Source organism: Danio rerio, chromosome 13 (assembly GCF_052040795.2).
Source record: "Danio rerio strain M-AB ecotype USA chromosome 13, GRCz13ab, whole genome shotgun sequence".
Lineage (NCBI taxonomy): Eukaryota > Metazoa > Chordata > Actinopteri > Cypriniformes > Danionidae > Danio > Danio rerio.
The window spans coordinates 45,280,180-45,295,806 of NC_141033.1; the positions used below are offsets into that span (position 1 = coordinate 45,280,180).

At 35.3% G+C, this 15,627-nt stretch overlaps 2 protein-coding genes across 10 annotated transcripts in view; one reads left to right on the plus strand and one right to left on the minus strand.

The window, feature by feature from the left end:
• The first annotated feature begins 2,213 nt into the window (after positions 1 to 2,213).
• Positions 2,214 to 4,929, plus strand: mrpl14 (mitochondrial ribosomal protein L14). The gene is given in 3 exon segments (NM_201147.2): positions 2,214 to 2,267; positions 2,460 to 2,530; positions 4,441 to 4,929. Coding segments are annotated over 2 exon segments (426 nt in total). The 5' UTR covers positions 2,214 to 2,267; positions 2,460 to 2,471; the 3' UTR covers positions 4,808 to 4,929.
• Positions 4,930 to 7,915: 2,986 nt separating this feature from the next.
• The window catches only part of capn1a (calpain 1, (mu/I) large subunit a), a 43,150-nt gene continuing 35,438 nt past the window's right edge, over positions 7,916 to 15,627 (minus strand). For 7 of the 9 annotated variants that reach the window (XR_015504999.1, XR_015505002.1, XR_015505000.1 and 4 more), the window contains 7 exon segments: positions 14,724 to 14,781; positions 14,552 to 14,616; positions 13,359 to 13,427; positions 12,112 to 12,190; positions 11,470 to 11,583; positions 8,764 to 8,822; positions 7,916 to 8,674 (listed from right to left, as the gene is read on the minus strand). Coding sequence is in view for 3 of the 9 variants with exons in the window: in XM_087277681.1 (XP_087133807.1) it covers positions 8,648 to 8,674; positions 8,764 to 8,822; positions 11,470 to 11,583; positions 12,112 to 12,190; positions 13,359 to 13,427; positions 14,552 to 14,616; positions 14,724 to 14,781 (471 nt within the window). In the remaining 6 variants the exon portion in view is untranslated. 9 annotated transcript variants of the gene reach the window in all.

Below are 15,627 nucleotides of genomic sequence, written 5' to 3' on the forward strand. Positions count from 1 at the left end.
GCGCGTCACATGCACGTGCGCGCGGCTGTATGAGTGAGCGCGCGCGTGCCTTCGTGACAGCCACAAACTGACACTATCCGTCACTACAAGCTTTCCCCAAAAACGTCTAATGCTAAGTTATAAGAGACGCTACAGTTAGTTTATTTTTGTATTAAAAAATGTAGTATAAGTAGGTGAAAGTAGATACACACTCTGATTATGGGCGTCTCTGAGAGTTTGAAGTGTTTTTTCCAGCTTCGCGATGAAAGGCCCGGATGTTGAGGAAAGGAGGCGTGGCTTTTGAACACGCCTAGACCAGCTAACCATCTTTATTCCTACTCTCACTTTTATTAACATTATTATTATTTTATTATTATTTACTAACAGGGGATACAAAAACATATTACATCAGGCCCGTAGCCAACTTTTTTGCAGGTATTTGCCTCATTTTCTACTTAATTATAAGATTTAAATACTATATTTAGGTGACATTTAAAGCACATTTTTAGCTGTGGTCATCAAAATCGAATTTTTTGATGTACCAAAAACATTTCTTAAAGATTTAAAATAAAGAAATATAATAGAAAAAAACTTAATTCTATGTAACAATTTTAAAATACAAATGTATTAATTTATAAGTCATTAGGGGAAAATCAATCTCTGTTAGGGCTTTAAATTAAATACTGCATATTAAGGCAAAATAAGCACATTCAACTTTCCGGTCAGAATTTGGCCATTTGAATAATACTTTTAAAAAAACGATCTACTTCCTGATTTCCTTACTTCTTTCCTGATCTGCTTCACTACTGCTTTTTCAAATATTTATTATCTGTTTATTGTCCTGTCTCTGTAATTCTGTTGCACTGTAGAAGCTCTGTCACAAAAACAAATTCCTCGTATGTGCAAACATACCTGGCAATAAAGCTCTTTCTGATTCTGATTCTGATTTTTCTAGCCTATCTTGTAAAAAGTACATTTGAAAATTTATGGATAACAACACTAGCCTACGTATTAACATTAATTTTTTTAAGCTTTAAAATCAACTTTTATTGCTTCACAACTTTTTACTGGTCTTTTTTTTTCTTTCTATCAAGAATAAGGTCCAAGATTTAGAATAAAAGTTACTTGCAAAATGTTTTTAGTATTTAACAGCAATACAGTAGTTCAGTAGTGAAAGATGACTTCACTTATGCCAGTTTGCTTCTCGGTCTTAAAGTCCTCTTCAATGATTAATTTCCACAATTTATAATGGCATAGCAGTCAAAAGAGGACAAATGAGCTCATGTGTAGGACAAATTCTGGACCTTTGTTAGTTAGGAGTGGGTCCTTTAAGAAACAAACAAAAAACTAAGTAAATCATTAAAATGGTTATGTATGGATATAAAAATGGATCTGATTCAAAAGCAGAAAGTATTCCTTCAAACGATGGCATTATCATTATTTTTCAGTACCACGTGAGTTTCAGCAGCTTTCTAACATATCTAGAAATACTCTCTTAAACACTACAGAACAGAAAGCCTTTAAAACTGAACAGATGTGTATCTTGTCATTTCTTTATTATATTTGTTTATTTCAGATGCTTTTTGTGTTTACGTTATTTTGTTAATGTAGGCTGAGCGCACTTGTCATAAATTCCTCATCCTAAATTTAACCAGTAAATTTAACCCTATACCTTTCAACTTTATAATTGTAATTCCAACTATTACCATCTTTCACCAAAACAATGAACCTTTTCTCTAAACAAATGCCACTGTAAGTTAAGGTAAGACATTAATTGTGTATACAACCAAATACTGAAGTACACCTTTTCCTGTAAAACCATGGTAAAAATGTAATTTCTTAATGTTTTTATACCACATCAGAAGTATGTGTTGCATTTCCAGTCCAATGATGACCCCTAGCTGTTGATTTCAAAATACACATTTCATTCTTCTGTGGCGACCCCAGACTAAGCCGGAAGGAAATGAATGAATAGATATTTTCCACAATGATGCCTCTTGTGTCGTCTTGTTATCATGTGGAAGAAGCCTGTGTCATTTCTAGTAAAAAAAAAACTTATTGGTTGAATAAAAGTGACTTTAAGTCAGAATTTGCCAGGGGTATGAATAATTTGGGGTTTGACTGTACGGACTGTACTGTATGGACTGTAAAGGTGTGTCCTCCAGTACTGCAGGTGGCGCAAATTAATAAGCTCGAATCAATAGTAGAAAAAGACCAAACGTCGCTTTGTCATGACGCAGAGCCGATGTGTGCGTGACATTGGTGTGGGCTGTGAATGAACTGTTCAGGTATTTATCGTTATTTATACAGTTTTAGTTTACAAAGGCACTCACCAATGGTTATATAGATGCTTGAGTTCATCTGCATGCTTTCAGCGGTAACCAGAAGGAGTGTAAACCTGATGTTTATTGCTATAAATATTGAACTCATTAGTCACAGGATGCTCTTGTCACTATTTTTGACTTTTCTCTTGTGTTCAGTGTGTGGTCAGGATGGCATTGTCGTTATCCGGGCTGATTTTGCCCAAACTGATGCAGCAGAGGGCTTTCAGGTGAAGTATTTCTACAGTTTTGAAAGAGTCCACAATCATATGGTGGAACTAACGCTAAATATTGTAATGTAATATAATAACTTGCCTTTTTTGAGTTATATTATCATTCATAATCATACATTTTATGTTCATATTTATATATACACACTACTGGTCAAATGTTTTGGGATTAGCATGATTTTTAAATGTTTTTAAATAAGCTTCTCCTGCTCACCAAAGCTGCATTTATTTAATCATAAATGCAGAACACATTGTACAATTGTGAAATGTTATCGCACTATAAAATAACTGTTTGAAAGTAGTTTATAATTTAATAATTCATTCAGGTGATTTTAAAGATGAATTTTCAGCTTCATTACTCCAGTCATCAGTCACATGATCATTTAGAAATCACTCTCATATTAATTATTATTGTTATTTATATGTTATTAATGGTAATAGTACTAAAAGCAATAATGACTGGAGTAGGTTTTTTCATTTAATGTCGCCTTGATAAACAAAATAATTTAAAAAATGGGAAAAAACAAACCCCGAACTTTTGTTGACCGGTAGTGTATATACATACATGCATGCATAAATGTGTGTGTGTGTGTGTAATTAAGATTATTTACTAGCAGTGAAACTATGATTCTTTAAAAAACTCATCATTTAAAATGCTTTATATTTAAAATGCTTGATATAAATAATACCTTTGGGTTTATAATTATTACAAATATATAAATAAAATGAATAAATGTAATGAAAAAACTAAATAATAAATACATTTTAAATACATCACAATGCTAGACCTATTATATAGTGTATGATAATAATAATAAACAACAAATACAATTATTCAGTAAAAACATGTCAATAATTTAAAAAAAACTATCTGCAAAATTTAAACTAAATTTTTTATATTTTTTTAGCATATTTGGCATATTTTCAGTGACTAAACTAATGTATATGAAAAAATATATTATTGTAAAGCATTCTGTAGAAATAATTTAATTTAAAAGATAGATTTGTGAGGGGTGTACTCATATGCTGAGCACTGTATGTTTCTAAATATTTATTTGTATATAGATATAAACTATGTGTGTGATACAAATTGCATTTACATTTAATTATATATTACAAATTTAATTATATATAAAAATTTTATTTATATATTACAAATGTAATCAATACAAAATTGTTTCTATTTCTGTGCAATAAATCTTTGCCTGGCACTACAATCAGGGTTGCAAATTACAGGGGGGGTTTGACCTCCATAATTAATACTTTATCCCCTGAAAGACATCAAAACAAGATGTATGGGGGTTCAGCCCTTTTATAGTAAGAAACAGCTTTCTCTGATCTATATCTTAAATATTAATAATAAAAAATGTAGAATATAAACATAAATTTGATTGCCCTATAACCGTTTATACCATTTCGAATGCATATTAGGAAAAATTGAATTTAACTGTCTGAAAATTGCAGTTCTAGAGCACCGATAGACACCTTAAGTATTCACAAAACACATTTTCTGTAAAATAGGTGTTTTTGCAGCCTAAAAAAAGGAAAAATAGACATAATTTGTATAGTTTGACCTACAGTAACTAAAATAGTTACTAAATATCCTTCAAAACACTAAAAACATAAACATTTTATTAACAAAATTAGATGTAATTTAAATACATTCACTAAAGCATGTATTACCAAACTACGACTGAAAAAAGATCCGTTTGTCAATGTATAATTCGCACACTGACTACAATAAACCATTTCAAGTTCTCAGACATGGTTTTGTGCACTCTCCAATGTTGATGCTCCATCTAAAACCATTCAGCTATAAATGTGATGCATTTTTATTATTTAGCTTAGGAACTGTAATGATCTGCTGTGTTGTCAACAAATACACTCATATATGATCGATCCCACCGCAGCGTTTCATCCGCTGTATCCGCTATCCAAAAGTTAACTCGCGTGCGGGTGGTGGACAACAGCACTCTTGGAAATGCCCATCACCACCGGCCACCAAAAGTCATTCACGTGTACAACAAGAATGGAGTCGGGAAAGTGGGAGACCGAGTCTTACTGGCCATTAAAGGACAGAAGAAGAAAGCCATCATAGTGGGCCATAAGATGCCCGGGGCTCGAATGACCCCTCGCTTCGATTCAAATAACGTGGTGTTGATCGAAGACAATGGAAACCCTACAGGAACCAGAATTAAAGCTCCGTTACCAACACACCTGCGCAAACTGGAAGGGGAATATTCCAAACTGCTGGCCATCGCTCAAAGATTTGTGTAGCGTTCCTGCATCCCGGGAGGACTGATCACTCACAATGTCAAAGAACTTTTTCTTTGTAAATATTAAAAGAAAACCGTGTTCATAGCATTCAGGACATTTGTAATAAAATATATATGGATGAATATTTGGAGTTGTTGTCATTATTGTTACATATACAGTTGAAGTCAGAATTATTAAACCTCCCGAATTCCTGTTCAGCGGAGAGATTTTTTCAATACATTTACAAAACATAATAGTTTTAATAACTCATTTCTAATAACTTTTATAACTTTTTAATAACTCTTTTCTCATTTTATGACTCATATCATATTTCATTTTATCTTTACTATGACCACAGTACATAATATTTGACTAGATATTTTTCAAGACACTTCTATACAGCTTAAAGTGACATTTAAAGGCTTAACTAGGTTCATTAGGTTAGCTAAGCAGGTTAGGGTAATTAAGCAAGTTATTGTATAACGATGGTTTGTTCTGTAGATTATTGGAAAAAAATGTAGCTTAAAGGGGCTAATAATTTTGACCCTAAAGTGGTGTTTAAAAAAACTAAAAACTGGTTTTATTCTAGCCGAAATAAAACAAATAAGACTTTCTCCAGAAGAAAAAATATTATCAGACATACTGTGAAAATTTCCTTGCTCTGTTAAACGTAATTTGGGAAATATTAAAATAATAAAAAGAGGGACTAATAATTCCAATTTTAAATAGTATTATTGTATATAAACATGTTAAATGTTTGAAAACTATAACAGGGATGTATACTACAATATTTAATATCACACTGCAAATTGTTGCAAATATATAAAATATATAGGTTTATTTTTGTAGCCATAACTTTACACGAGATTAATTTAAATGTATATTAAATGATTAGGACATCACTAATAGGTTACGACATGTACAGTTGAAGTCAGAATTATTAGCCCCCCTTTTATTTTTTTATATCTTTTTTTAAATGTTTCCCAAATGATGTTTCATAGAGGAGGGACATTTTCACAGTATGTCTGATAATATTTTTTCTTCTGGAGAGTCTTATTTGTTTTATTTCGGCTAAAATAAAAGCAGTTTTTAGTTTTTTAAACACCATATTAGGGTCAATATGATTTGCCCCTTTAAGCTAATTTTTTTTCTCGATAATCTACAAAACAAATCATCATTATACAATAACTTGCCTAATTACCCTAACCTGCCTTAAAAATATCTAATAAAATATTATTATTTACTAATAATATTATTTACTGTCATCATGACAAAGATAAAAATAAATCAGTTATTAGAAATGAGTTATTGAAAATTTATGTTTAGAAATGTGTTGAAGAAATCTCTCCGTTAAAAAGACACTGGGGAAAAAAAAATAAACAAGCGGTCGAATAATTCAAGGGGGCTAATAATTCTGACTTCAACTGTATATATGTTGTTACTTTTTTTTGATGTCCTAATTATTTAATATACATTTACATAAATCTGTCATGAAAAGTTATGAAGGCTACTTTGAAACAGGAAAAACTGTTAAATTGAAAATATTACTACAAATGTAAACAAATGTTTACATATTGAATTTAGCTTTAAATTTAATGTATTCCTGTGATTTCAAGGCTCACTTTTCATCATCAAGTAAGTAAGTAAAGTGTATTTATGTAGCACATTTATTGTGTATGGCCATACACCCAAAGTGCTTCACAATCATGAGAGGGGTCTCTCCACATCACCAGCAGTGTGCAGCATCCACTTGGATGATACGACAGCAGGACTACAGCGCCAGTGCGCTCAGCCGCTCACCACACACCAGCTATAGGAGTGGAATGACATTGATAGAGCCAATTCGATTGGGAGGCCATGGTTCACCCGAAAGACGGCGCACACTAACAATCAGGCACGTGCACACATAGGGCTCAACCTGTGCAGTGCACATGCTCTTTTTAGTCTTGGATAGAAAGTGCCTTTGCAAAATGATGAAGTGCCCCAGCGGCACAACTGACTGACACTTTGACAGTCTCTGCACGGGGCTGCTAACAGTCTCCCCTTTACTGGTATTAGGACTCGCACAGACCCAGGTTGAGCGCCCCCTGCTGGCCTCACTAACACCACTTCCAACAGCAACCAAGTTTTCCGATATGCTCTCCCATCCAGGTACAGCCCTGCTTAGCTTCAGTGAGTTACCGGTCTTGGGCTGCAGGGTGATATGGCTGTGGCATTACTCTTGTCTTCATGATACTCATTCAATATAGAACTATGATGATTTGTTCAGTTATGATCAGGTAATATTGGTACAAAATCATTAGTAATAATTCTTACAATAATAAGTGAAGAAAATATCTTGCTTCATCGTATCTCTGAAACAGTGATACATTTTAATTTTAGGATTCTTCATTTAAAAAAAAGATGGTTCAAAATAATAGCTTTTATTTGCAATCTTTTTACTTTATAAATACATTCATAAATTGAAAAATAAAGGTTGCAAATATTGCATATGTAATAAAACATTACTTTTGTTGATATCTCTTTGCAGTTGAATCAACTCTACACCTCACAGTGACGTCCCTAGCTCACATTGAGTGCATTGTGTCATTGAGATATGCAGCCTCAGCTTGCATCATCAAGGCTACATCCAGATACTACCGAGTTGGTCGATTACATGAGGAGTGAGGTGTTTAAATTTACGTTTATACTAATGGCCTGTTAAATGCTTGATTCTGATTGGCTGATGAACATTTGAAGGTACGCTGGAAAACCCATAGCTAAAGTTGTTCCAGGCATACAGCCTATGACAAGAAAACAAAAGGCCTTTGATGAGAAAGGTAAGAAATTAGTCCTAGACACAGCAGTTTGAGGACAAAACATGACAAATGTCAAGAAATACAACATATTACAGTGTCTTTTCCGTGTGCTAGTCGTATAAGCAGACTAATTGACTCTGCTCTATTGAATTATTAGAGAAAAAAGCACACCCATGGTTCGTCAGCATCAACTAAAGCATCATATATTTGCTACCGTCTTAACTGAGACGTCTATACAATAATCTGTCATGCCTCATCACAGAAACATTGAAATTTTGTTTCTTTTAATTACCAAAACATTAAAAAAAAAAAAGGTCTTGCGATTATTAAATGAGGTGCAATAAGTGTAGTGGAGCTTTATTCATGCATCAACTGAACAGCACAGAATGAAAGATTGTTCTTGGCATCAGAATCAATACTGATTGGCTCAAATTAAAGTATATAAAAGTAGACGCTTCCATTTAAAATCTACATGTAATGTGGATTAAAACAACACAGTACTTGTTCTGTACACATATGTGGCTAAATTGTGTAGTATACCATTAATCCAATCAAATGCTAGTTTAATTCTACACCAATATGTTTAGGAAGACATATTCTCAGAGCATCATATGAAATAAAAACGTTTCTTACGCATGTTAAAAAAGTTTATTCTGGTCATTAATAATATCTACGCATTCCCGCATTGTGCATCTAAAGCTTTAACTGGGATGCATTATTCACCTTTAGATGAACATGCAGTTTCTTTCATATGGCACTATCAGAACTCAACCTTTTGGAACTGAAGATTGGTCTTAAAGGACAAATGCAAAACATGAAGCTCACTTGATATTAATCCCATGCACATGATGTTCCTCAGCCGTTCCTTCAGTCATAACTGAAGCGCTGAGTGAAGATCCTTTTGTCTCTTAGTGTGTTTTCTTGTAGTGTAGCTACAATGTGTTCTATGATTTTTTGTCTAAATAAAGTAGCACTTTGTTGTAGTGAGGTTACAGCAGGATTGTTGCATGAGGAGGCACTTCGCAGCAGGTTCTTGTGTTGGACATTCGTGAAACGCTGTACCTCAACCACACATGGTCATGAAGAGCCACTACGCAAACAGAAAGAGGGAGAGATGAGTATTTTTGAACATGTCATTTGCTTTGTTATTTAAAATATAAAGAAATCAAGCCAGAGCACCTCAGAAAGGTTCATCTCAGCCGTTCCTGTTTCTTCTCTGTCCAGCTGTTGAAAAGATCCTACAGAAAAGAACAATACTATTAAGACTATACTTGAGATTTGAGTGTATATATGAGTATATATGAGTATATATTGAGTCTATCTATCTATCTATCTATCTATCTATCTATCTATCTATCTATCTATCTATCTATCTATCTATCTATCTATCTATCTATCTATCTATCTATCTATCTATCTATCTATCTAGATAGATAGATAGATCGGGGGGCGGGGGGATAGATCGGGGGGGCGGGGGATCTGCAGAGTGGATGCGCGCGTACTGAAGAGCGGTGTTGTCACGCGCGTACTGATCAGCTGTGTTGTCGCGCGTACTCAAAAGCGGTGTTGTCGTGCGCCTACTGAAGGGCGGGACCGAAGGTGTGCTGCGTCGCGGGGGCACTTTTGACCATTTTGGAAGGGCACTTTCTATCCAAGACTAAAAAGGGCATGTGCACTGCACATGTTGAGCCCTATGTGTGCACGTGCCTGGATAGATATAGATAGACATTCATTCATTTTCATTTTCGGCTTAGTCCCTTTATTAATCCGGGGTCGCCACAGCGGAATGAACCGCAAATTTATCCAGCAAGCGGAGGTGTGCCGCGTCGCGGGGGCACTTTTGACCATTTTGGAAGGGCACTTTCTATCCAAGACTAAAAAGGGCATGTGCACTGCACATGTTGAGCCCTATGTGTGCACGTGCCTGGATAGATATAGATAGACATTCATTCATTTTCATTTTCGGCTTAGTCCCTTTATTAATCCGGGGTCGCCACAGCGGAATGAACCGCAAATTTATCCAGCAAGCGGAGGTGTGCCGCGTCGCGGGGGCACTTTTGACCATTTTGGAAGGGCACTTTCTATCCAAGACTAAAAAGGGCATGTGCACTGCACATGTTGAGCCCTATGTGTGCACGTGCCTGGATAGATATAGATAGACATTCATTCATTTTCATTTTCGGCTTAGTCCCTTTATTAATCCGGGGTCGCCACAGCGGAATGAACCGCAAATTTATCCAGCAAGCGGAGGTGTGCCGCGTCGCGGGGGCACTTTTGACCATTTTGGAAGGGCACTTTCTATCCAAGACTAAAAAGGGCATGTGCACTGCACATGTTGAGCCCTATGTGTGCACGTGCCTGGATAGATAGATAGACATTCATTCATTTTCTTGTCGGCTTAGTCCCTTTATTAATCCGGGGTCGCCACAGCGTAATGAACCGCCAACTTATCCAGCAAGCGGATACCCTTCCAGCCGCAACCCATCTCTGGGAAACATCCACACACACATTCACACACACACACTACGGACAATTAAGCCTACCCAATTCACCTGTGCCGCATGTCTTTGGATTGTGGGGGAAACCAGAGCACCTGGAGGAAACCCATGCAAAGGCAGGGAGAACATGCAAACTCCACACAGAAACGCCAACTGAATCGAGGTTCGAACCAGCGACCTTCTTGCTGTGAGGCGACAGCACTACCTACTGTGCCACTGCCTCGCTATATATATATATATATATATAGGTGTCTGGATGGTTTAATTACATTAATTGTGAAAGACACAAAAACTTACTTACATATTTAGATATTCCTATGCTTACAAAAACAGCTATTAGCAATCAGAAGAAACATAAAAAAACGACAGAGGCGCTTTCGACAGAGAGTACGAAGAGGGCAAAGATGAGGTACTGAAGTGGGTCAATTTTCTGCTAACAATAAAGGAAGGAAGGGCACAGATGACCCTTCTGACCAACTATTACAATCGAAGAATGGAAGGAGCCTGGGAGCGTTATCTCCAAAAAAAGATATTCTTTGCCAACTAGGAGCTATGACCTTGGAGGACAAGACTCCTGGAAGACTGCCTGGATGACTGCCCAAATGCTGATGTAATGGAACAAATGTTTTGATATGTTTGTATTCAAATACGTCACCCTAGAGAGTGAACACAAAGAGATTTCTTCTATGTATTAACAGATATACTCAAGTTTATCAAACATTAGATATTATCTAGTACATCAGACACTAATTGCAACTTTGCTGTGAATTTACTGAAAGGGTTTTCTATGTATTAACAGATATTCCCAAGTATATGAGAACAGATATTCTCAAGTATATCACACACTAATTGTTACTTTGCTGTGTATTTACTGGAGGGGATTTCTACGCTTGTATTCAAGGCTAGAATACTGTATAAAAGGCTGGTTTAGACAGACCAGCAGTGCACTTAAACTGTCTTCTGTATACTGAATGTCTTAGGCCCTTTATTCTCAACGGAGGATAAAGAAAAGGATTTTGTTTTGTTATTGTGATTGTTTTCTTTTTCTTTTTAACTGGATTTATTTTATTAATTAAAGTATATCTTAATCGGAGTGGACATTGGCTTCATTTGCAAAACCCATCAAGATACCCTGTGTGGTAAGGTATGAATCTGATTTATTCCTTGAACATTACAATTTAAGGTCCTAAACAAAACTCTAGCTAAGAAATATAGCCAAGAGAGGATTCTGGTTTCTTTATTTAAATAGGGCATTAAATAAAGGAATCCAGAACAATATATATATATATATATATATATATATATATATATATATATATATATATATATATATATATATATATATATATATATATATATATGTAAACACATAATAAAAAACACATACTGAACATGGCCTCTAGTTTGATCAAGCAGCAGACGAAGTTATCAAAATCAATGGCCTCGTTCTCTGCATATCTGGCTACCAGGATCTGGTTGAGTCTGTTATTGAGTTTAAAGCCTGTAGAGAAAGCAAATAGGATGGTGTTTCAGAGAGGACCTCAAAGTAACAATAATTATTACATAATATAAATATCATGCAAAATTGTAGAGTTGGTTAAGATTTAGAATTTTTTTTTTTGAAAACATTACATGTAGATTCTCGAACACTGAAAAAGGCTTTATTGTATTTACTAAATTTACTTACTAAGGTAAGTGGTTGCAAACAATTTATATAAGCTGAATTTAAACAAATTAAGATGAACATTACTAAATTTAATTTGTTTAAATTCAATCCAAACTAAATTGTTTGCAACCACTTACCTTAACAAATTTAGTAAATCCAGTGAATATTTTTTTTCAGTGAAGGATGTATTTATTTGATCAAAAATAGAGTAAAAACAGTAAACAAAGTGATAAAAAGAGAGATTTTTTTTACTACAATATAGTGCACTGATTGTCTGGTCATTAGTTTACTTACTATATCCTTGCTTATAATATTACGTAAAGTTTTAGTTTATTAATGGAGCATTCAGTGAAATGAATTTACCTGCTGATTCTACAGCGAGACGCATCTCATAAGAGCTCATAGTTCCTGACTTATCAATATCAAACTCTCTGAAGATCCCCTGAGTGGAAAAGAAAATAGTTTGGAGTGAACTGAAAACTTTACAGTAGTGATGGGGGAAACAAAGCTTTGAAACAAATAAACCACCTGCATTGCAAAATGATTTGATTCTTTCAAAAAGCCACATTAGAGACCGTGTAAATGTGACAAGAACTCAAAGCATACATTAAAACTTGCTTATCCAAACACATTTCAAACCTTATATTGCAAGTATAACTTTATTAACTTATATTGTTCATTTTCATATTACAAATGTATAATGCAAATGTTTTACAAAAGTTGTAAAACTTAAAAGTTCAAATCTAAAATCTGTTCTGTGGTTCGCCACTGGGGGCGATCTGAGAGAATCTAAAAGTAGAACCACTGAATTTTCAAATTTTTCAAATACATACAATTAATGTTTATTTGTAACACGCTTTTCTACGGTGGCCGAGAAAGCTTAATGCACTGCAGTTTAAGAAAGCACATGCAATTACAAAAAACACCAGCAAATAAAGAAAGGATCTTCATCAATTTGGCAGCAAACGTGTTGCAAATCGGTCACAACACAAACAACTGAAGAAACGCGCAGGATGTGTTGTTTTGTCATGTAATCAGGATATTAAAATAAATGAAAAACAACTCACCTCTTAAAGACCACCAATCATTTTACTGAGCAACAGTCACGGCATAATAACACATCAATATCTCAGCAGGGTCCGTCATGTTTTTGGGTCCCCTTGTAACATTTCCGTTGTGTTATATGGATATTTGCAAGTGTTATGACTAATTTTCTCCGCGTTTCTTCAGTTGTTTGTGTTGTGACCAATTTGCAACACATGTGCTATCAAATTGATGAAGATCTTCTTTTTATTTGCTGGTGTTTTTTGTAATTGCATGTACTTTCTTAAATTGCAGCACGTTAAGCTCTACTTTCCACAATAAATATCATTCCAAATCAGCTTTACAAAATGAGCAGATTATTAAATCACAATTAAAATATTTGAGACAGTAATGATTTAATGAAGCCCAGTTTATTGAGATTTGTAAAGGTTTTGAAGCAGTGCTATACAGACTATGAATAAACATTTTAGACTTGCTAAAATTAACACAGAAAGCAGACAAAAGATTTTAGGCAACATTTTAGCTCTGATTCAGCTGGCTAAAATGGGGGAAACTCTTTCACTTACCAGCAACTTCCTTATTTTGTTCCAGAGGATCTGAAACTCTACTAAGCCCAAACGTGCGCTCCCATCTTTCTGATGAATGGAGTCAAAAGAGAAAACCTGAGGAGTTTGAACAACACTCAAATAATGATAATGACAATGGGAAATAATTTAGCAAGTCTTTGTACCTGAATAAACATTTCTTCATACTGTTAACACGAGACCTTTTATTTTTAAATAACTTGCTAATTCATTTGGAGAATGTTATACCAAGTTTTTACGCTAATTACTAACTACTTTTTAAATTAAAAACTAATTTTAACAAAATTCTTAAACTTTAACTAATATTTGCTTCACATTTCTTCATTTATTCTTTCTACTGTACTTCCAACATATTTTCCATTGTAATCAACACATGATGTCAACAGAGTGTAAAGGGATACTTAAAGAAAGCTGGTACCCATTGACTTGCAAAAGCTTTGTGTTTTTCCTACTATGGAAGTCAATGGTTACAGGTTTTCAGCTTTCTTCAAAATATCTTCTTTTGTTTTAAGCAGAAGTATATAAAGATTTGGAATCACTCAAAGGAGAGTAAATACTGACTAAATTACATTTTTGGGTGAACTATGCCTTTAAGATGTATATTTTACCCAGATAAATGTTTTTTAAGGTAAGTGGCTGCAAACAATTATTTCATTCATTCTTTTTCTTATTGGCTTAGTCCCTTTATTAATCTGGGCTCGCCACAGCGGAATGAACCGCCAATTTATCTAGCATATGTTCTATGCAGCGGATGCTGTTCCAGCTGCTTTCCAATCTCTGGGAAGCATCCATACACACTCATTCACACACTTACACTCACTACAGACAATTTATCTTACTCAATTCACCTATAGTGCATGTCTTTGGACTGTGGGGAAAACGGAGCACCCGGAGGAAGCCCACGCGAACGCGGGGAGAACATGCAAACTCCACACAGAAACGCCAACAGACCCAGCCGAGACTTGAATCAGCGACCATCTTGCTTTGAGGCGACAGCACTACCTACTGTGCCACCGCGTCACCAGCAAACAATTTTAAAGGGGTGAACTTAAACAAATTAAATTTAGGAGTGTTCAACTTAATTAGTTTCTTTAAATGAAGCCTACATTAATGTTAAAAAATACAGTAAATCCAATGAATCCTTTATTTCAGTGTGCTTAATTCATGAAGGATACATCCAGGAGGTTGACCATCGTTCTGCAGGAGTCCATGCTGAAGCCGTCTGTCTTCACATCTTTGTCTGCGGGAGAAGGAAGTTTATTCAAATCAGATAAACAGGTAATGAACTGACTGAGCGATTTGACTGAACTGACCACTAAAATAAGAGAAAGACTGCGTGTTACTCACGTTTGGAGACTACTCTGTTGAGAATAGTCTTGAGTTCATGAACAGATATCTCCATATCCTAAAATAAATATATAAACTACATTCAAATACTATTTTTTGTACATTATTTCATTCATTTTCTTTCGGCTTAATCAATAAATAATAAAAATAAAGCATACAATAAACCACAGAACATTTGTTCATTCATTTTCCTTTAGCTTGGTCCCTTATTTATCAGGCGTCGCCACAGTGGAATGAACCGCCAACTATTCCAGCATATGCGTTACTCAACGGATGCACTTTCAGCTGCAACCCAGTACTGGAAATCACTCACTCATACACTAGGGCAATTTAGTTAATCTAATTCACCTATACCGAATGTCTTTGGACTGACTGTGGAGCACTCGCAGGAAACCCACATGAACACGAGGAGAACATGCAAAACTCCACACAGAAAAAAGCCAACTGGCCCAGCCAATACTAGAAACATTAGCCGCGTTTCCACTATCGCGCCTAAAGCGAGCGAGCCAGGGCGAGCCAAGGCCAGTCGCGTTTCCACTGTCACTTCCGGGGCCTAATCAGGCCAAATCGGGGCTTTCTTGGAACCAGCGGTCGGCCTTTTTCAGCCCGCCGAATACCTTGGGCCAAAGAGGGCCAGTCGGGGCTTCAGGGCGGAGTGAAAGGAGAGGCGGGCACAGTTTTCCAATCACACATGAGTACATGCGCCAAACAAATAAATAAATAAGGGCAAGAAACATCTGGAAAAGTTCATGTTTCAGTTCTCTCCGGAGCATTTGGGCTGAATGTTGGACTGCGTCTGTCTAACTGAGGATGTTATAAAATACATTTTATATCAAGTTATTAATGGAGAATTTTATATATGTGGTTTTATATTACGAATGTGTGCGCTCCCTGCGCTGGGTCC